This window comes from Polyodon spathula, chromosome 19 (genome assembly GCF_017654505.1).
Source record: "Polyodon spathula isolate WHYD16114869_AA chromosome 19, ASM1765450v1, whole genome shotgun sequence".
NCBI classification, from domain to species: domain Eukaryota; kingdom Metazoa; phylum Chordata; class Actinopteri; order Acipenseriformes; family Polyodontidae; genus Polyodon; species Polyodon spathula.
In genome coordinates this window covers 23,296,733-23,318,734 of record NC_054552.1, presented here as the reverse complement: position 1 = coordinate 23,318,734, position 22,002 = coordinate 23,296,733, and the positions used below count along the sequence as shown (strand labels likewise).

General features: G+C 39.9%; 2 protein-coding genes across 2 annotated transcripts; one reads left to right on the top strand and one right to left on the bottom strand.

The window, feature by feature from the left end:
* Positions 1 to 598: 598 nt before the first annotated feature.
* LOC121294789 (gamma-secretase subunit Aph-1b) lies at positions 599 to 8,308 on the bottom strand. Its single transcript, XM_041218873.1, has 6 exons — positions 7,973 to 8,308; positions 5,954 to 6,124; positions 4,967 to 5,040; positions 4,278 to 4,400; positions 3,416 to 3,543; positions 599 to 2,788 (listed from the first exon to the last, which is right to left on the bottom strand). Exons 1-6 carry the CDS (start codon positions 8,083 to 8,085, stop codon positions 2,621 to 2,623), a joined length of 777 nt encoding a protein of 258 aa, XP_041074807.1. The 5' UTR covers positions 8,086 to 8,308; the 3' UTR covers positions 599 to 2,620.
* Positions 8,309 to 8,779: 471 nt separating this feature from the next.
* On the top strand, positions 8,780 to 21,969 carry man2c1 (mannosidase, alpha, class 2C, member 1). Its single transcript, XM_041218567.1, has 26 exons — positions 8,780 to 9,030; positions 10,042 to 10,167; positions 10,408 to 10,531; positions 10,854 to 10,924; positions 11,121 to 11,298; positions 11,604 to 11,793; positions 12,288 to 12,394; positions 12,896 to 13,006; positions 13,089 to 13,181; positions 13,554 to 13,670; positions 14,293 to 14,388; positions 14,469 to 14,614; positions 14,866 to 14,989; positions 15,474 to 15,595; positions 15,912 to 15,997; positions 16,505 to 16,675; positions 17,109 to 17,191; positions 17,494 to 17,588; positions 17,752 to 17,856; positions 18,169 to 18,325; positions 18,702 to 18,845; positions 19,087 to 19,196; positions 19,361 to 19,440; positions 19,560 to 19,711; positions 20,314 to 20,417; positions 21,372 to 21,969. The coding sequence occupies exons 1-26, from the start codon at positions 8,930 to 8,932 to the stop codon at positions 21,484 to 21,486; spliced, it is 3,108 nt and encodes a 1,035-aa protein (XP_041074501.1). The 5' UTR covers positions 8,780 to 8,929; the 3' UTR covers positions 21,487 to 21,969.
* The last annotated feature ends 33 nt before the right edge of the window (positions 21,970 to 22,002 follow it).

Sequence of the window (22,002 nt, the reverse complement as noted above, 5' to 3'; positions counted from 1 at the left end):
TTCATGTTCCGTAGCTAAAAGGACTGTTACACTCTATGCAGACTCTACACAGGTTCAGCCGAGGTCCTTATCTCCGTTCACCTGAAGTGCAGGACAGGAAACAGTGTCACAGTAATGCTGCATTCTATTAAATGTTCACCTGACAGAACCCTTACCCACACAGGTAATGGCATAACACTTCTAGGAGATGACCCTGGCAAAGTGCTGCAGAGGGACAGATGAATGACAGCATTGTCGACCTTCCTTACACAGAAATTCTAATTCCGAGGAGCAGTGTTGCAAGCTACTAGTGTTGACCAAGAAATCATTATACAACATTTGACACCTGCGTTTTATTTTTGAAAGTATATATTTTATAAGTGATTCTTTTTTTTTTTAGCTGCAGGGAATCATGGGAGAGTTGTGTCATTTTTAACTGATTGCAAGATGCTGGGAGATGGAGTTCTATGCAGCTATCACCCAGCAGCCTTTGCAAGCAACAGTCACTGCAGCTCTTATGAGGATTACACACAACCAGGAACATAATCCAGCTGCACGAGTAAAATAATAATAACAATAATAATAATAATAATTCTCAAAATAAAGGCTTTACACAATCTTTTTTTTTTTTTTTTTTTTTACTTTTACAGTTTAAAATCAGGACAGGGATGATCGGCAAACTACCATGCCTCAAGATACATCCAGCAGCGTCAAGAGAAACTGTTATAAAAAAAGAAATCAGAAATTTAGCAAACACTTTAAAGAAGAATATCTGTACATTAACAAAACACGTGTGGCAATTAGTTACTTTAGACTTTGACCACTCCAAACAGGATATATACATCCTTTACAAGGCAAAAGCTGGAAAGTACAGCAGCTATACACAGGTTTGCTTGATTTAAACAAGTGTTAATAAAGATTCAAAATGAACAGAACAGCAGTTCTAATTGATCAAAAGCTCTGAGGTATTATTATTGGATTGCTACGAATATTATCAGTAGACACTACTACATTTTAGTTAAGCTTAGGCTAACAGCGCACTATAAACTGTAGTGGAAGTTCATTCTCCTGCAAAAGTAATGCTTTTACACAACAATATTATTTGTGTGAGCTTCAAATGTGGCTCATTATATTAAAACAGGTTGAAATAGAAAAGCACGATTATGCTTAAAGGGAAAGCTTCATTAGCAAACCAACTTACCCTTTAATAGCGACCGACAAACGATTAGAAAACTAAACGGTCAGTATCTTGTTATGTTAGCCAGAGAATTTCATTACAGTTTGTTTTTATCTCAATTCCTCCAGTTAAATAGGAACAGTCTGGTTTACATAGCCATTGCATTGTGCAGTGAATGCATCCGCTTCAGCAGTACTTCTAGTATTTATTACGTTTGGTTCTTAACTGTGCTGTTATGTTGGTTCAAACATATATGGAGAAGTTGTTACATTCACTTGAATTACTGATGTAAAGAAATCTCAATCGAGTGACATCAACCAGCAGCTCTCACTAATTCCATCCCAGTCATCACCATTGTAGGTCAAGTAATAAATCACTGTGTCAACATAGCCACACAAAAAGGGTCTTGAAAACTGTGTTTGCTACTTATCAAATCTAAAGTGGTCTATGTATACATGGTAAGACTGTGAAGTTTCCTATTTAAAAGCACCAGTCTGTAACTCAAAATGAGAAAAAAATTCACAAAATGAGCAGCAACCCTGATATATAGGACTTGGCTGTTTGGGTCTTGTTTATAAAATTAACAGGCATTTTATTAATATCCTATTAACAACTGGATTAAACATTTAAATATACTATTTAAATATATTATTATTACCTAATAATACAAATAGCTTGCTTCTATAAAGTGCCTTAAACAATTGAGAAAAATGTGCATGCAATGCCCAAATTTCTTTATAGTTTAAAATCTGTGGTATGGTTAACGACTGTTCAAAAGCAAGCTTGGCCGTAATCTTTCCATAGAAAATGTTTCAGTAGAAGTCATGAGGTACAATATACTGTACAACTGCAGCCAAAAGTTTAGCAACACCCTCTAGAATGAACTAAAGTTGCTTCATAAAAATGAATGAAACCTGCTGAATAATGTCACCTTAACAGATTGAATTACATACCGCTTTATACATATTCTTTATTAATGTCTCAACCCTAAAATTCAAAGTGCAAACCTTTTGGCCATAGCTGTATATCTCTCCTTTATAAATGCACCTGGACTAAAATGACAAGAATTGTTGAAAAGGCTTTCCAATAAATACTCAGCACGACGTACCTGTCGAATGGCAAGGTATAGCACGAAAGGAAACAAACTGGTAGAAATGAGTGCCCACCCCCCTTCAGGACGTAGTTATTAAGGTGGAACAGAAATCGTGATTACATGATATCTCACTGCCTATTGGTGACTTCAAATGGAACAGGAACAAGGAAACCAAACATTAATATCAATGCAATTAATCAGAAGATCTTTTTTTGGCTCGCGTTTCCATGGAGTCTCTGCCAGGAAAAGTCAATGATTTCAAAATGAAAAGTAAAAGAAAGCACCGCCGTAGAAACAACAGTGAGTAGCTGTAACTGAACCCCTCCTTGTACAAAACAGTTCTTGTGAGAAGTGTCCTGGAATCCCCAGCGCTATCTGGGTCTGTGATTTGCAAGGAGAAAATCCTTATCCCTGCATGTTAAACACAGCTTCAGGTTTCGGAGAGAGCCGCCCGCACTGGAGAAGGCCCACATTCCCATCACACACATAACGATGTAGGCTGGGATGAGGCTGCCTTCATACTGAGGATTCAGGAACGACTACAACAAAGCAATGAGGAAGACATGAACAGCTAGCACTGTGCACAAACAATCCCTAATAACAAAACACAGGCCGAAGTCTACACTAAAGGAGTGCCAACAAAGGTTTCAAAATCCATTTTTTGATATCTAATTTGTGCTAGCAATCTTATCGCTGGCTCCCCCTTTCCTTCAGTAAAGATCTTCTGGTTCTTGGATTTTATACATCAGTTTGCAATACGCAGATTAGGAAAACGCTTTAGATGGAAAAGATGCTGCTGCTTCCAGGAACCTTGTGTGTTGCAGTTTAAACTCACTCACTTTGACATTTTCATTCAGGTGTATTTAGTATTGAAAAAGCTTGCCAAGCTCATCTTAAAAGGCTTATTCAATTTTACTAAAATTAATCAGACTGCATACAGTGTTAAGGGGTCTGACTCCCAGGCTTCCAGTGGTGAAAGACTAATAAATGAGCCAGTCTGCCACTCTGCCTTTAATATTTCTTCAGCACCTTTCCACAGGGTCTATACATGCTCAGCCCCGCTCCACCTTATAGACTAATGTTCCTTTAAGACTAGAACGGTACAAGGACAGAGACTGTAATTTAACAACAAAACCCAACAGTGATTTCCACTTAGAAAGACTCACCAGACACGACACAAGCAGGTGGCTCAGAACAACTATGAGCACAGCCCACCACCTCTTCTTTTCACAGGCGTCGAAGAAAACAACTCCCCAGAACATGTGCAGCAGTATAATGGCCATTGTCATGAAGGCTAGAAGGTGCAGCAACAAAATGATCATCAATAGAAAAGCACAGGTCATTAAAGACAAATTGTACTATATGTATGTTATCATATTGACAGCCCTATGTAGACAGACAGCTGACATCATTCATTACACAGAATCGTCTCAAACAACCTGGAAGCAATAGAATTACTCCTGGTACTTTGATTAAGCACTGTAGCTATTTATTAGGAACGATTCAGCTGTGAATCAATATTGTCACACGAATCTAGTTGACCAATAGCTTTCGTTTGTAATATTATCATTCTGGAAATACACATCTCTAAGTTTGTTTTGTTTAATTTCCCTTTTTTTTGTGTCGTACAGAAACACAAATACCTGCAAATTTTTATTGTTGTAATCTTATTCTTAATGATACCGGCTGTATGGTTTTGAGGAACAAAAAATCACTATAAAATCCACAGCATTAAAAATATATACGAGGGAGTAGGGGATTGGAATGGTCATGCATTTATTGGTAATACAGCTGGGTAAGAATAAGCATCCTAAATTGTGTATATTATTTACTTAAATAATATCAAAAGTCTATATAAATAAACATTGAAAAATAAAATACTGAACCTTCTCCACCTGTGTTACCAATGAACTTTTGTCAAATAACTTCAATCTCATTTTTTGTGCAGCAGCTCCACCTGGTGGAACACAAGATATTAAAAACTGATCTGCTTAACATTTCAGGAGCAACATATCCTACTGTTATTACCTGATGATACAAAATAATGTTGTGAATCTCCATGAATCCCCACAGTGCCTGGACCCAGCGAGTCAGCCAGGATGTTGACAACTGAAAATGCCCCACTCATGAAACCAAATCCCAAGCCAGATACTGTGGAGAAGCGCAGAAAAACACACATCACTACACTGAAACAAGCAGGTTAATTCATTTAAAACAAAATGGACAACACTGCTTGCCTATAAAATGCTAAAACCGAGTGTCTTTTCTCCTCACATCCAAGTAGAATATAAAATGAATGGACTGACTGCATTGCAGTTTGAGCTACTCTAGGTTTTACTGGGATTTTAAATAGCCCCTTCTGAGATTGTTACCTGTGCACGGTGGCTACTCAAGCTCAAAATAAAAACTAGGGTGGATGAAACTGCTTTGCAATAGAAGCCTTTACACTCCATCTAATTACTGAATTATGATAAAGATCACAATGCCACTCCTATTTGACGAAATGCGTAAATGTGTTGTCAACTTGCAGTAGTCTAGGAGCTTTCTGCCATGAAACCTGGGTTTGCAGTCCATATTTCAACGTGTTATGCAGAACAGGTCTAGCCTATAAGATGTGTTTACTGGATTTACTTATAGTACATGAATGTACTGTTAGTGAGTCTTCTAAGAAAGGTTAATATAATAGATCTCCCTATATGGATTATAATGCATCATACCATAAGCCAGTTGTCTTATAGAAATGGGCATTGCATCTTCTTGACTCAGAGCCACCAAACCTTCATTAGCTCTCCTGAAATAAAAATAAATAAATAAATAAGAATGACAAAAATGAAATCAGCAGCAGGCTATAGAAAGACAAAGCACTTTAACAAAAGAAAGAACTTGCATGCTTCCTAAAGAAACTAACATGATAATAAGATGGTAAACTCAGCTGACTCACTGGCTAAAGTCTACTGTATGTGCAATATTGTAATGTCAATAAAGCACCCCTCGGAAAAGCATTGCGCTCACATACAACTTCACTGCATGTCTCCTTTTCATTTCCTGTCATTTTCCAGTGTTTGAAGAACATCCATCCAGACTACAGATCCCTCCTGAAACCACTTAACATACTCTGTAGAGCAAAGGTTTCCAATTCAGAACCTGTTCAACAGGGAAAGAATCTACAGTGTGGTGAAAAAAACAAACCCATCTACACTACATAAGGGACTGTTACACTAATGAGATGGAAGAAAATCCTCTTAATGCCTTCCTTATATTATATTATAATAGTAGTATTTAGATATGTTGCTGTTTAGAGCGATCCTTAAAATAGATTGTTTCGTGTTTATAATAGTCTACAAATGTGACTTTCAACAAAAACATAGAGGCTACAGTTTATTTTCAGCTTCATTACTGGTGTACTGAAGTTACTGCTCACGACTTAACTAAGCACAGTTCATGGAGCACTCTGTGTATATAACAAGAACAATGTATGGAAAAGAAAGTATGTTTAAACTTAAATGAAACAGCTGACTTCTGAGAATTTTGGCAATCCTCATTCTTTGAAAAACTACAGTACTCAATGAACATCCATTCCCACTACAAATGTGATATTCTTAAGTCATTTTATTAAATGTGACATGCAGGTTGAATGGTGTGAATTCCACCTCCCGTGGTTATTAGTGCCTGTTATTTACCAACACGAGTCGCATTTCTCTTACTTGAGTAGTTTATAGTAACCGAAGCGGAAGGTTTCCTGGAGCAGCACTGACAACACCACTCCGAAGATGAGAAGTCCTTTCTGAACCGATGCATTCTCTTTGTTGCTAATCTGTACTGCGATGAACCACACCAGGGAGGACAGCAGCAGAGACACCAGCCAGAAGAACGCCCTGGGGAAAAAAAACCAAAACAAAACAAAAAAACAGTCAGGATATCTCTAACAATTAGTAAGAAATAACCCACAACGGTGTGTGGTAAGACAATTCTTACCACACGCTCTGGGTGCGTTGAATTGTCCTACCGCACATCCTGGAGTGGGTTATTTCGCTTATAAAATGGCAATTTAAAAATAATTATACAAACTGGCTTTTTTAAGGAAAAAAATAATAACTATATATTATGTATCCTTCCACTGAGAAAAAGTGTTTGACTGTAACATTGTACTTTTTTTTATTTGCCATAAACATTACATTGAACATTGCCATTTATAGTAACATTTTGCAGGCTTCAAAAGAAGCTAATTTCTGAAGCTGTTTTCACACCGATGCTAGACTACAAACCAGCATTAGATGATATGTGGACTTAACGACTTCCATGTCAAAAGCCTGCAGCGAGCACAATAGAATTCTATTCCAAACCCAACCTTGTTCAAAATCCCAAGGGTTGTGTCAACAGACAGCAGCAGATATTTTAATTTTGTTTTAAATATGTTTCTGAAATCAGAGGGTAGTGGTGAGATGTATCTGCTGTGGCTAGTTCAATAAGTAGATGCAGCTGCTGCATACAGTATATTACATGCTGAGTGAGATTTGCGTGGTGATTTCTCAGATGGCTTTTGAATAGTGTTACTGTTTCTGCTTGCCTGGGAGTTTTCTTTGTTCTGTTCTCTGAGTAAATAAATACCACAGTATATTTGCCAATTTTTCTTTAATTCATAGTGACAGAGATGAAAAAAAACAATTGTTGAGTGATTTAAATGCTGTTTCAGGTTTCAGTTGTATGTTGACATTTTTACCTACAGAAACACTGTTTAGATAACTGTTGCTATTAAGGTGTAGTAATATTATTATAAAAATGGACAGAAGTGAAGGAACAATCTCATTCGCTGGCATGTGTTCTAACCTGTGACATGTTTTCTGTCACCAAAGCAAAACTACTTGGAACTTTTAGAATCACTCTGCCTGATTCACCGACAACCAATTCACTTTGGTAGGGAGAGGGCAGGGAAGGGTTTTTTTAATTTATTTTTTTACAAGGGCAGTAGTCAGATCTTTTAGCCGGTTCAATTTACTACTGTTGAACCTGCCTAATGTAAAAACCCAGACAGGGTTGGATACTGAGGACCAGAAGTGAGTACCATTACTTTTGGTTCAAATATGGTCCAAAATCCATTGGCCTTGGCGGTTTATCCTATGTGTGTAGATACTGGACCGCATTTGACCACCATGTCATGTATTACTTGCTTTAGCTCACCATAACCTGATGTTACATCATTTGTTAGCTACAGTGTGGAAACCCAAAGGTTATCAGTACAGTTATCCAAGTTCTCTATAACTGTCCACTACGTATGTTACTGAATAAGGGAAGTTCAAAAAATTATTACTGTAGTTTGTCTTTTCTATATGATTACAAAAAAAATGAAAAAATGAAAATTACAGTGAGCCAATTATTGTAAAACCAGTCATTTTCAGCAATGCACAGTATTAATTGCCACCCATTATTGTAGTTTTGTTTAACTGTTACTTTCTGTTCCTGTACTGAATTAATGTAATTTTGTTTTAAAGTATTTTAATGTCAAATCATTGTTTGGGAGGTTGTCATCGGGAGAATACTTTCATAGTAGTAGCAGGTTATTTTGGGGAAACTATACATCTGTAGTTACCAGTATATATAGCAAATGAGTGACAATGCCGGGTTGGGCAGAAAGCTACTGTACATACAATATACCATTACATATGCCGTATACATGAATAAGCAAGCATAGTGAATGCTTCAGATCTTTTTAACAAAACACTTACCCAGCAATCAAAAAGATAACCCGCAAAGGGTCCCTGGCGATTGTAAACAGGAACAATGAAATCGCTGGGCCAAACGCGATGAACGTACAGCCGAAAAACACTGGTGTTGTCATTTCTGGGATGGGTCGGAACTGAAATTCTTAAAAAAATATTTTCTTTCTGAAGACTAGGCATACGACTTCTCAAAACAAGCACAGTACTTAATGCGTTGCTTCTAATAAGAATCGCAAATGTATGATTTAAAAAAAATCTTTGACTAGCCTTCCCTCTGTTTCACTGCAGCAACATAACAAACGATGCTCTTCCTGTTCGAACAGAAAAATCGCCCTAGCAAGAACTCGACCACCAAATAAAAAAAAAAAACCCCAAGAAACAATGGTTGGTTAATCTATAAAACAGTGCCACCTAGCGTTTGGAGAACTACGAAATGTAAACTGCTGGAACTGTATTTATTCTTCATGTACAGTCATTACTATTTGTCACGCTACGTCATGGTGAAAATATCTAATACACTATTTCTAATTAAAGAAGTAATTCCATAATACATCTTAAAACTTAAAAACCTCCAATTTCTGCAAATGAAAAGCTTTTAACGAGAGGGAGGAAGCCTGGGTCCCCTGAGCTATAGCTGTTTTTGATTAATATATTTGAATAAAACATTTTTTTTTTCTCATATAAAGACATGCATTTCCCATAAAGAATGTATTTAGTTATTTTTCCATAAAATTTGCTGGCACTAGTCTAGTAATTTGTACACGGTCCCTCGAGCTGCGGGGTTAAAGTGACAGGACGTGTAGTACAGACTTCCTGATTGTTAGTACTTCCAGAAACAGAGAGCCAGCTGATGTTTTGCATAATTCAGGGCAGAGACACCGTTGGTTGCAAAAGAACAGTGAATAGTGTCCCTTTACCAGTCGCCACTCAACAGCTGCTGTTCGTGCTCTGTCCAGATTTACTATGTATCACTATCAAGTTATAAAGAACCGACGGACCTTGCTGGAACGGGCAGAGAAGTTTATCTCTGATGTCTATTTTACCGACTGCAACCTGAGAGGGAGGTGAGAGCATGTCAATAAAGACATTAATTAACAGGAGCGAAACAATAACAATGGTGTATTTAAATGTAAACCTTATTGCCGGTGTTTGTAAACTTTATGAGTTTTCCCATATTCAAAATATAGTGGTGCTAATACCGTACTGCGGTAGTCGGTTAATTGATGCAAAATGCATTATTTACTTTTTTTATTCACGATGCATTTTGCACTCCCTCAGCCTTGATTCCTGAAGTGGTATGTTTTGCATTATAACTGTGGCTATTCAATAATAACATGCTTTGGAACTTTACATGGTAAGTATCTATGATCATATCTAAGTTGATAAAATAAAGGTGACAACAAAGTACAGTGCCTTGGACCCTGGACTAGACTAAAGTCCATATACTCAAGAGGTTTTATGCATGGTCTTTTTTATATAGCATGGTTTGCCATAACAGGGTACTGGGCTGAGGGGAAATCTGATTTGCTCAAATTCTAAAAAATCTGGAGCATTAACTGATAACACTTCATATTCTCCTACGAGTAACACTTCCTTAAAGTTGGGGTGGACAACTGCAGTCATGTCTGTTCTCAAGAATGGCACATATGTACATTAAAGACATTTGTACATTATTTGATATGGATGCACCTGCCAACCGAACACCTGTTATCAGTCATAACTGAAACAGGCCTGGGACAGGGAGATTTTGGTGAAATGCGATTTGCAATAGAAAACAGTATGCTGCACAGTGCAGGTGTTTCCAGGTTTTGTTTTGTTGTAACCACTATTGAATCTCGCTTCACTGACAAATAGTATTGGTTCAGATTTAAACTGTTCAGGTTGTAGAGATTGAATTTAAAGGCTCTTTTTTGTTTGATGTCAGCCTGTGACTCCAATCTGACATATCCCGGGGTGCAAGGAATAAGCAAGGGATTGCAGTCTGCACAACCTTTGCTCTATCTTATTATGGACTGCTCATTACATTTTTTTTTTTATCTCAAACAAATGTACTCTTCTTGTTTCTTCTCTTCTAGACTCTATGGCCCCAGCTGCCCTGTTGAGTCTTTGTCGTCTTTCCTGACTCCAAAGAGAATCTCCTTTTCCGAGGCTGAGAAACAGACCTTCCAGCTAGCCAAGGTTGGAGACAGCTTCGGACCCACGTATGCACAGTACACGTTAAAGAACTTTGCCTTAGCATAATAGCGGTATTGTTTTGCTGTAGTAACCTAGTTGTAGAGGTGGTTATACTATATATTTCATCAGTATCCTCAGCTATAGGACCATTGCGTTTGTTAAGTTGGACAATTTATCAATATCAGACTACTGGCAAGCCCTTTTTTCCAATTTGACTTCTGTGTATTAAGACTCAAATGTCTTTTTTGGTTCTTTTCTGTTCCCAGGTGGTGGACCTGCTGGTTTAAAGTGTCCCTTTGCATTCCTGAAGCCTGGAAGGGGAAAGAGGTTCACTTCCTGTGGGAGAGCGATGGCGAGGGGATGGTGTGGAGAGATGGGCAGCCTGTGCAGGTCTGAAGAGTCGTTTGAGCTAAGAGAATATATGTCTTAGGCTAGCAGAGGAATATTTCAGTAGTCTTTGGGGCCATTCTGTGAACATGGTAGTTTGATGCCCAAGTCATCAATATTGGACTCATTTCAAGCCCAAAACATTTTGAGGAGCTGACTGGAGGTCTACAACATTGATGAACTTCTGCAACTTCTTACCTTTTAGCACTTTATCCACTGAACTTGTGACCTCAAATGCGTTTTCTGCTTCACTGCATTCTAGTGGTAGGTTAATGACCCCTCTTCTAAATAAATACATTGATTGATTAGTTGTTTTTTTTTCCAGGGCTTAACTAAAGAGGGTCAGAAAACAAGCTATGTTTTGACTGAGAGCCTTACTGATGAAGAGCCACACAGGTCAGTGAGTTTGCGCTGGTCATGATCAATCTCTCACACTAGTATTAATCCAAAAGCCTTGTTTTACAGAGTTTGGTTTTTTTAGTGTGCTGTACATAACAAAACCAAGAGCATGCCATTTCATTTTTGTGGCAACATTATTGAATTGCAGGTATTTGTGGCACATTGTATTGTAATTCTGCTGCCCCTTTTGCAGTTTATGTTTGTATGTGGAGCTGGCGTGTAACGGGCTGTTTGGTGCAGGCCAGCGTTCCATGATCGCGCCCCCTGACCTTGACAGGAAGTACTCCCTGCAGAGGGCGGAGCTTGTGATCTTTAACAGAGGCGCTGATGAACTGCTGGTGGATTTTGAGATGCTTGTCGATATTGTGAAGGTAGATAGAACAAACAAAAAGGCCCTTTGACCTCTCTCTCTCTGTCCCTCACTAGAAGTTTGAAAAGAGGAACTGGATTTTCACTCTCCATTTACAAGACTCAGATCATTCGTATAAATATATTTTAAATAATATATAAAAATAATATAATTGAAGGGCTCATTAAGTACTCTTCAAATGTTTCTAATTTTGTAACAGTACAGGATGACTCTGGAGAATACCCGTTACATGTAAAAGAGAACATTAACAGTGCTGTAGCAGGCGCTTTGTCTAAAGTTTTCAATGTGAATCTCCTTTCCCCATAGCTGCTGGGAGAGAATGACCAGCGAGGATTCCAGGCCCTCTTTACAGCCAATGAGATGGTGAATGTGTGTGACGTCACCGACCCGAACTCCTTTCTCGCCGCCCGGAAGCTATCGAAGAAGTTCTTCAGCCAGAAGAATGGGGAGAGTCAACACGTCATCCATGCCATGGGGCACTGCCACATCGACACAGGTCAGAGCACCACCTACTGGGAGGGAGGTTCTGAAGACCATGGTAATCAAGGATTTAAAAGTTTCTGACTTCTCGTTTGTGTTAACAGTGTTATCAAACATTTTTCACCTACAGCACTGATGGAAAAATATAAACAGCTGCTTCCCAGTACCTACACACTTTCTTTTCCCTAGCTTGTGTAGTCTGGTCGCAACTAAACCATTGAAATTGACCTATAACACAGGCAGATTGGATACCAGGACGCTAATGCAACTGTTGAGCTAAAGCAACTGATGTATCCAAAAAGTGTAAAAAAACTAAAGATGTTGAACACAAGAAAAAATGGGACCGTTATTAATAAGAAATTCTAGTAAGAGATAAGAAAAAAGATTTTAAAGTCAAGATTGGTGCTAATCAGGGTCTGTGGAACAAACCAGTAGAACCAAAGTGATACTAATACTCAGTAGCAGATTATTAGGAGTTGAAATCCTTCTTTCTTTTTGGTTTTCTTCCAGCTTGGCTCTGGCCATATGAAGAGACTATTCGTAAGTGCGCTCGCAGCTGGGTGACTGCCATTCGCCTCATGGAGAAAAATGCTGACTTTATTTTCACCTGCTCCCAGGTACATACTGTCCTATCGCCAGTCATTTCTGTTGGGGATTAGAAAAGGTGAGAGAAATTGCGACTGCTGTCACTGCTCTGTAGCTATGTTAGACATTTGAGTCGCTTATGCAACTTATAGTAAAATGCTTCTCCCTTATACTTTATTTCAAATGCAGTACATCCTCTCTTTTCTGCCCTTCACATAAAAGTGAAATATTCAAAACAATGAATTACTGAAGGACCCTCATACAGAAAAATAAAGGACTTATAATTTACTGTCAACATGGCCTAACGGTGACTTAACCGAATTAGTGAGCTATCAAATGGTGAAATATCGAGTGAGCACTATACATAATCATTTTTTAAATTCCTGTTTAACTTTTATCACAGTACATTCTTCAAATAATTTGTCTAAATGAGAAATGTCTACTGTGGTGGTTGTTTCTACTGTGAACACAGTGTGGTACTTTATTCACAGCATAGATGTTTCAAGAGAGACCCTTCTATGTTCTGTCTCTAGGCACAGCAGTTGGAGTGGGTGAAAAAGTGGTACCCAGGGCTCTATTCTCAAATCCAGCACTTTGCCAGCAGAGGCCAGTTTGTACCCGTTGGGGGAACCTGGGTGGAGATGGTAATGTTTACAATACAACACAAAGATATCCTGCCTGGATATTCAGACTGAATTTGTAATCATGTGTTCGGTCCTGTTTCAGGATGGAAACCTCCCGTCAGGGGAGTCCATGGTCAGACAGTTTCTGGAAGGACAGCGGTTCTTCCACAAGGAGTTTGGGAGGTATTGCACTGAGGTGAGGATCAATATCATTTACTGAATGGCAAACAAACATATAGCAATGACCCTGAGTATTGCATCTCCAGGTTCTGCCTAGTTTAAAGTCCAAGTAGGTCTTTTTTCTTATCTTTTGAGCTGTTTTGTATAGAATGTTTAGAGTGTTAACATCCTAAATATTCAATTAAAGCATATTATTTAAAGTGAAATTTCTCTTTTATTAATCTCAGTGCTTTAAGTTGACCTCTTCAAAACCTTTAACGTTTTTTATGTATGTGGCCTCTGATCCCTTAAAGCTTTCTGAATCTTGCTGCAAGTTAGTCTATTTGTATTGCAGCCTGGCTCCAAGAAGGTAACCACCTCCTCCTTCTTGCTTTTTCCTCCTCTGCAGTTCTGGTTGCCCGATACGTTTGGCTACTCTGCCCAGCTGCCTCAGATCATGCAGGGCTGCGGGCTAACAAGATTCCTGACTCAGAAACTGAGCTGGAACCTCATCAACAAGTTCCCTGTGAGTACCCAACAGCAGTGCGGTCTGTGGGATACACAGTATGGGGCAGGCCCCTCATTACCACTGCTCTAGAAAATAGCCGTTCTAGTTGTTCCTGAGGAGAGTACTGGCAACTTTTGAGTGATTAATACAGTATATAGCAGGGGTCTCCAACCCTGGTCCTGGAGAGCTACTGGGTCTTCTGGTTTTCATTTCAACAATCTCGGTTACTTAATTGCTCTGATTGTTGTCTTAATTAGTCAAGATTAACAGGTGTTCCAGATCTTTGGCCATTGATGATGTAAAGGCACCTAGAAAACCTGCAAGATTGGGGCTGTCCAGGACCACTTGGAGATCCTTGGTCTATTGTGTGCAGGTCATGTGTTTTTCTGGGCATATTAAATATTTTCCCAATCAAGGGGAACGTGGAAATGAGAATAAGTAAGACTAGCAAACTCAGAATACATCTGCAGCTTTAAGAAGAATTGAATTGTGCTGGGTTAGGAGGAGGGTTCTATTAGGCAGGCAAATATAACTCCCTCAGTCTCAGCCTTAGCATTTAAGCATTGTGCAGAAACATCTGCTATAATTCTTCCATCTATACTGCATTGGAAATGCTAACCTCTGAACATCTCATTTTCAGCATAGCACCTTTTTCTGGGAAGGCCTGGACGGGTCACAGGTTCTCACTCACTTCCCCCCTGGGGACACGTACGAGATGAAGTGCAAAGTGGAGGACGTGAGTGGCTCTTGGTTCTCCGTTTCCTCTGTGATGAAATGTCTGCTGATTCTGATAAGAATTCTTGTATTTGCTGTCAGCTGCTGAACTCGGTGAGGAATAACAAGGACAAGGGGCGTGCCAATCACAGCGCGGTGCTCTTTGGGTATGGGGATGGAGGAGGGGGCCCCACGCAGCGCATGTTGCAGCGGCTGGAGCGAATCAGGGACACCGATGGTTTACCCAGGTGGGTAATGGAGCTGAGCTGCTGGGTGTGTGGCACAGTGGGGAGTGCATAGCTCTGGCAGTATGTATGTATGAGCTACTTATGTTTTATTGCTGTCTTGAGAAATGCTCATCCAGTTGTGATGAAACTTGGTGTGGACCTTCCTTAGTAAAAGTGTCCGAATCTAGGACATAATGGCTTGAAGGATTGCAGTGTAAGGGAGGGATTTCCATTCATTCATCAGCTGAGGGAATGTGTGCTCTGATCTTTAGGGTCCAGATGTCCAGTCCTGACCAGCTCTTCTCAGCGCTGGAGGCAGACTCCAGATTACTTTGCACCTGGACAGGAGAACTATTCCTAGAACTGCACAATGGTTCCTACACTACACAAGCACAGGTAGCTATCAGAGACCAGCTAGGAAGCATACCCTGCACAGGGTTCATTCTGAACAATAAATAACTTGAAGCAAGACGCTGAGGTAAGCAACCTCCCTTGTCCGTTTGATCTGGAGTGGCCACAATACATACTTTAAAAAGAGATGTACTGTACTTCGTCCTACATTTTCTTCAATGTACTGTACTACAGTGCAGGTGGAGCAAAATAATTTTGAAGGGTCATGGCCTTGCTTGACTTTCTGAAGAGGCTAATTTAAATGCATTATATATAAAAAACAGACCTTTACAGCATCTTATAATGTACATGTAAGAAATAGGTATACAATAATATTTAAAAGGGCATTTTAATATATTTTATTCTTTTTTTTTTTAAATCTGTTTTGTTGTTTTTGCCTACAAAAATACTCTTACCTCTTACTTTGATAACCAGGCCGTGTTGGCTTATATAACTTGCTTACTCGCTGTGGCTCGGCCTTGTCTTAAAGATAAAGAAGGGAAACCGTCAGTGTGAGACTCTGCTCCATGATGTCGAGGTGGCGAGCAGCCTGGCTCTGTTGAGGAACCCAAGCTTCCAGTATCCAACTGACAGGCTGCACAGACTCTGGAGGTAAACCCAGGGGTGTGAATGGAAACTACTGCAGACCCACTCTGAAGCAGCTGGCTCCACTGTGGTTTTATTTGTTTATTTTTATGTTGTACCATTTTAAAATTATCTTTTATTGTATATGGTAAAAAAGGTAAGACAATTTGTGAAGGCAATATGAAGCCATCTCCCTTTATTAAGACCTATTTCTGTTTGGTCCAATTCACACAGATCTTTGCTTTGAAGTTTCATCTTACCTTCCATATGTTCAGGATTCTTGGATTCGTATTGGCTCCTGCTACAGGTTCAGTTGATCTTAACAGGTTACTCTCTATTGCAGACTCCTGCTTCTTAATCAGTTTCATGATGTGATTCCTGGCACCTGTATAGAGATGGTGGTGAAGGATGCGCTGAAGTACTACCAGGGTAAGGCAGTGGTTGAGATGTATTCTCTTGAAATACATTCCCAAAGCTTTTAATGAGCAAGCAGTCTTAAAAGTGAGGTGGTGCCCTGACAATGTTATCCATGCTCTATCTATAGCAGGACTGGGTTGAACATTTTTCTTAATTTAGCCAAGTAGTAACTGCTGGTTGCTCCATTGTTGCTGATCATTTGAATATTCTGAATTCATTTCAAGATGGTTGTAAATGACCACAGCACCTCAAGAAGGTTCATAGAGTATTCTGTTTATAAACAAGTACTGTACTATGTATGGAAAATTTAAAGTGTATTTAAAACTAAGCGAAACTGCTGAATTCTGAGAATTACTTTCCTTAGAATGCAAGATGGATTTTAAAATGAGAAAAAAAAAATTCTCGACAGCGTCAAATATCAAACAGTAACTCTATGCTCGAGCTGTCAACATTTGTTGTCTAGGAATGGTGATATTCCTGAGCAGACCTGATCCCTGAGCTCTCCCTTATCTGTTCCAGAGATCCGCAGTGCCGGGGCTGAGCTTCTGCAGGAAGCCTGTAGGTCTCTCCTGGCAGAGAAAGGGGTTCCTGAGGGGAAGGAGGGGAGCCCAAGCCTGGCTCTGAACACCCTGCCATGGGAGCGCAGTGAAGTGATCCAGCTGCCAGGGGGAGCTGCTGAGCCAACACTTGGTACAACAATACCAGAAATGCACTAAAATTGTGTTTAAATGTTCACGATATTACAGGCCTTTAGAATTCTTAAGTTTAATTACATTTTTATTTTAATCATACATAAATGACCCCATTACTAATTACCACAGGCAGGGATGTTTTTATGTTTCTGTGTATTTAATTGAATATTTATTACCGTTTCCCTTTAAACTGTGCTGCTCCTTACTGTAACTTTATATTGTCTGCATAGGTTAGGTCATATAAACATTACCTTTTGAGCAATTTCATTAGGTAAATATGCAAAGACGGTACAGACTAGCTGAAAACTCAGCCTGGGGCACATCTAGAAATGTTTGAATATGCATCCAGCCCAAGGTCACTTTTCCTTTACTCTAGTACAGCAGTACACTGTTGTCTCAGTCTGGTTCTCTGTCTGTTCCCATTCTTCCAGCACTTGTGAAGGTGCCTAGTGTTGGCATCGCTGCAGTGACAGAATCTGTTGAACCAGACTGCCCTGTATCCGTGTCCACTCAGGTAACTCCAACCCTAGTAATGATATTCAGATATGCATAGTGTAAAAAACATTCTCCATCTAGGGGGCACTGTTGCCTGTGGAGTGTCTAAAATTCCCACCATTCATCAGTAGTATTTCCCTCATTGGGATAACACAGCATTTTCACAGAAATTACACAAAACATTCAGGTTATAAAATCATGCAGTGATTTGTATATTCACATGAATTCTATATTGTAGCAGGTCTCATAACTATTACTGCTTATGCGTGTGTAAGATTCAAGATTACCCCAGTTGACTAAAACAATCCAATGTGTTGACAGGTCGACGGCACCGTTGTCATGGAGAATGGAATCTTACGGGTGACTGTGGATAAAGCAGGACGTGTGGCATCAATCTGCCTGGTTAACTCAAACAGGTGAGGGACTTCCAGCCAAGGACTAGCCTGCACCACTAATACAGCCCTGCCAGGCTGAATAAACCTCTCTATCCGGTGGCCTGGTTTTAGTAGCAGAGCTGATAAACAGGGTTGCACCGTTACTTTTACAGGATTGTCAAAGTACTGTTTTTGTGTGTTTCAGGGAAACCATTGCGGACGGCTGCTTTGGAAACCAGTTTGTCATGTTTGATGATGTCCCCCTGTACTGGGATGCGTGGGATGTGATGGATTACCACCTCCAGACCAGGTAGGGGGAGTGTTAGTGTTTGTATGGTTTGGTTCTTCACCATCAACCTAAAAATAGAACCCAGATATCTCCTTCAATTTCAAAACAGTGTCTAGTTTTCTAATCTCTAAGGATATGACTTAACTGGCTGTTCTCCGGTCCAGCTTCCCTTAAGAAAAGATTCACAATTGAGAAATGATCTTGCACCCCTCATGTACAATGTTAACTATTTGTAGAGGCACTGTGGGTAGCATGGTGGGGGTTCTGTGGTCTAACACAGTGAGTACAGTGATAATTTCATCCGTACTCATCCAGCATTGCCTTGCCTTCTAGGAAGCCTGTTTCGGGGGTAATACATCCAGTTGAAGTGGTGCACTCCGGGGGACTGAGAGGAAGTGTGAAATTCTCCTTGAGAATCAGCGAGAAGAGCACAATTTCACAGGAGCTCGTCCTGGATGCTCAGTGTCCCTATGTCAAGTTCCATACAGAGGTAAGAACAAGACCTGTAACCCTGAAAGATCATAGGACAGGGCTAAAGCAAAAAAATGAGATGCAACTGAAACTTCTTAGTCTAGGGTTTCCACAAGTTTTGGACATGTCCTTTTCCCCCCCATACTGCCCTGTCTTGACATGAACAAATAAAATGTAACATTATTAGCGTCTAGAACTCAACACATGAATGTAATGCAAGGCCTAGGGGCTATTTCCAGGTCAGAAAGGTAGAGGTAGATGTCCACTGTTTTCAGTGGCTGAATTGAGTATTGTCTCACTAGGTGTTTGTATCCAGGCTTTGACCATCAAAATGAAGCAGCCATAGCTAACCCCTGTGTGGCACTGAAGTAGGCTTGTGCTGTTTCCTCATTCAGGTGGACTGGCAGGAGTCCCACAAGTTCCTGAAGGTGGAGTTCCCAGTGAGAGTGCGCAGCCCCAACGCTACCTACGAAATCCAGTTCGGACATCTGCAGAGACCCACCCACTGGAACACCTCATGGGACTGGGCCCGGTTTGAGGTAGGGACACAGGGGACACACTGACCAAGGGATATGGGTGCAAGTGCTACTTGGAAAAGGAGGCAGCTGTATGAGAAAGGGAATTGCTGTGGTGAGGGAACATTGGGCAGTCTAAACTGGGGAGAGAAACTGGGGTAAATTATAATAAAAAGAACTGTTGATTTGGGTTCAGTTTGCACAAATGCAATAAAATACACAAGTAGTAAGGAGTCCTTTTAACGATCTTGATTTTTATGTGCAGGTTTGGGGTCACAAATGGGCAGACCTCTCCGAGCACGGATTTGGAGTTGCGTTGCTTAATGACTGCAAATACGGCTATTCAGTGCACAGGAACACCCTCACCCTGTCTCTGTGAGTATCCTTCCTGTGTCGGGACTTAATGGGGACAAGTGAAGTGGATTATTGTTCCATGGCCAACATTACTAAGCTTTTACACAGCACATTGTACAAAACCTACTTGACATGCAGCTCAGTCTGTGCGCAGTCTGACCCGCCATCTCTCTTGTGTGTTTCAGGCTACGCGCACCCAAGTCCCCCGATGCCACAGCCGATATGGGACAGCACCAGTTCACTTATGCAGTTATGCCCCACACAGGTAGGTCCTGGAACTGGATACTTTTTGCATACTTATTATAATAACCAGGACTTGTTTTATTGAAAGATACACCATTAAAATGTCAGATCTTCTTAAAGGTCTTTTTTGTTGTCTTGCAGGTTCCTTCCAAGAAGCATCTGTTATTCAGAGTGCATACAACTTAAACTTCCCCCTGCGTTTGCTCCCCAAGGAAACAGGCACCCCTCACGCTGGATCCTGGAGTGCATTTTCTCTGAGCTCTCCTGCTATCATCCTAGAAACCATAAAACAGGTGACTGTCTGAAACTGTCAGTGATTGTATTTGCTGAGCTAATGGATAGGGCCAGGGTGAAGAAGATGTTCATTTTAAGAATGAAATGCTTTCTGGGAGATCTTTATTAGAACTCAGTTGAGGCTTTATCCTGTTTCAAATCGTGTGACACTGAATCTCAGTACCAGATCTCAACCCTAATAAGAGGTCATAGGAATGTGTTTCTTGTTTTGGTTTTTTAGGTGTGACATCTTTCTGTAGCTTGTAAAGTAATGCATTGGTAAAACTCCTAAACTTGTACTTTTTGTAGTTAATAATATTAGATCCTTTAATCTAGTAATGAGTGGCATGTTGTGGGAGGGTTTAATTAAGCAATAATGACCAACCATTACTGTGGAATAAAATGTAATTTCCTACACAGTGATCTTGTCTTTGGCAATTCCCAAACTATTACAGAAATTATGCTAAATGACTCACAAAATATTTGTTTTTCAAGGGGGGACATTCCTTAGGAATTTGGTGTAATTGTTTCCCACCCCCTTGTTAAAAGAGATTTTCCCTCACCCTGTGTTTGCTGGTTCTCTGCTTTTACCTTTGCCCTGGAAACGCTCTCTGATGCACAGGCCGAGGACAGAAAGGATGCCCTTGTGCTGCGAATGTTCGAGTCTCAGGGAAGCTCTGCATCAGCAATGCTCTCCTCTTCCCTGCCCTTCAAGGAGGCGCTGTTGTGAGTATACTGACAATCTGGGGAAAACTGTGACACTTATGTTAAGCAATACCGAACATTTACAAAAAACAAAGTATGAACATGGCGAAAAAGTTTAATAAACTGGCTACTTACCTTTTACTTTCTGCTGACTATTCGGCAGTTGTAGTGTGGCTTTAAGTCAAAATTCTGTCTCAAATTACAGTGGGCTACTGGCTGCCGTTCAGTGTACCCTTCACAGGTTCAGGTCTCAAGTGAAATGATTTAGCTGGTCTCAGCCTAACCCATGTAATTCCCTTCTTGAGAGGCCCCTAGACTCTCTCTAGCTATGTTTCAAATAACACTGCCCAGTGCTGGTGTTCAAGTGCATGCTTTCATAAGTTGATCAACATGCTCTTGTGACAGTTTCAATCATTTCCCGAGACTCAAAATGAATGTTTCTGTCTGCAGTGTAAAGTAGAAACCTGTGCATAGAATTGGAAGTTAAATGTGGTGCTGATGAGTCGAAAGTTAAGATTTTTTTCTGGAATATTATTATTATGAAAAACAGTCAAGAATTGAGCAGTCACATTATATAAAGATTAGTGATATATAGACGATGACTGGGGGGCGTTGATCTCAGCACATTTGCAGTCAGACACAGGTGTGTAATTCAAAACATAGTAGCAATTTAAATGTTTTTACAGAAGGTCATTGAAAACGCACAGTGATCAAGGTTTGGATAGTAGAAACACAGCTTTGTGCCTTTTACACTGGTGGTTTTGGCGATCTAACCTAATCACACTTTGAGTGGTCTATAAACTGCTTGTGACTTGCTTTTAACTACGTGTCTGTTGTAATATGAGCATGCTGCAGTCAGAACAGTGCTACACTGTACATGCAATATGTGAATACCATTTGTATCCAGATAGCAATAGTGAGTTAGCAGCTGCACCACCACTCTGTCACTCTCGCTCTCTCTTTTCCGCCCTTTAGTTGCGATCTCCTCGAACGTCCTGATGTGACTCGTCCTGCACCAATCACAGCCTCAGGAATCTTGCTGACCTTTACCCCCTTTCAGATCGTCTCCCTCCTGCTTATTCTCAAGTAGAGAAGCATGGCCCGGTCTGCAACTCCTTTGTTAAACCATTGCAAAGCGTGTCTCCATTGTTTCTGCAAGTTGAACTCTCTTAATATAAATACATTACCTTTTGTTGCAGAGTTTACCTTAGCTCGAGGAAGCCCATTAGGGTCTATATTAATAAAATTAAGAGTGGTGGATCTTAATTACGCCAACCTTTTAAATCTTTACTCATCCTACCTCTATTATCATCTGTAAATACAATTAAAATACCCTGAGAAAACATGTTATAAGACAAGTTTACATGTTTAGTGGTATTGAGAGACGTCACTGTTTAGAGACTTAAACGTTCAAGAATGATTGTTATCCTTTTTTTTCAACTGAAGTAAAAATCTAATAAAAATAATATTCTTGTGTTAGAAAAAAAATTATTTGCAATCAGACATCAGGTGAAAATTGAAAGCTGAATTAAATCTATGTACCTGGATTTTTGCAAATATTCTTAATAAAAATGACTGCAAAATATAATTGGGTCCTTTATTTTTT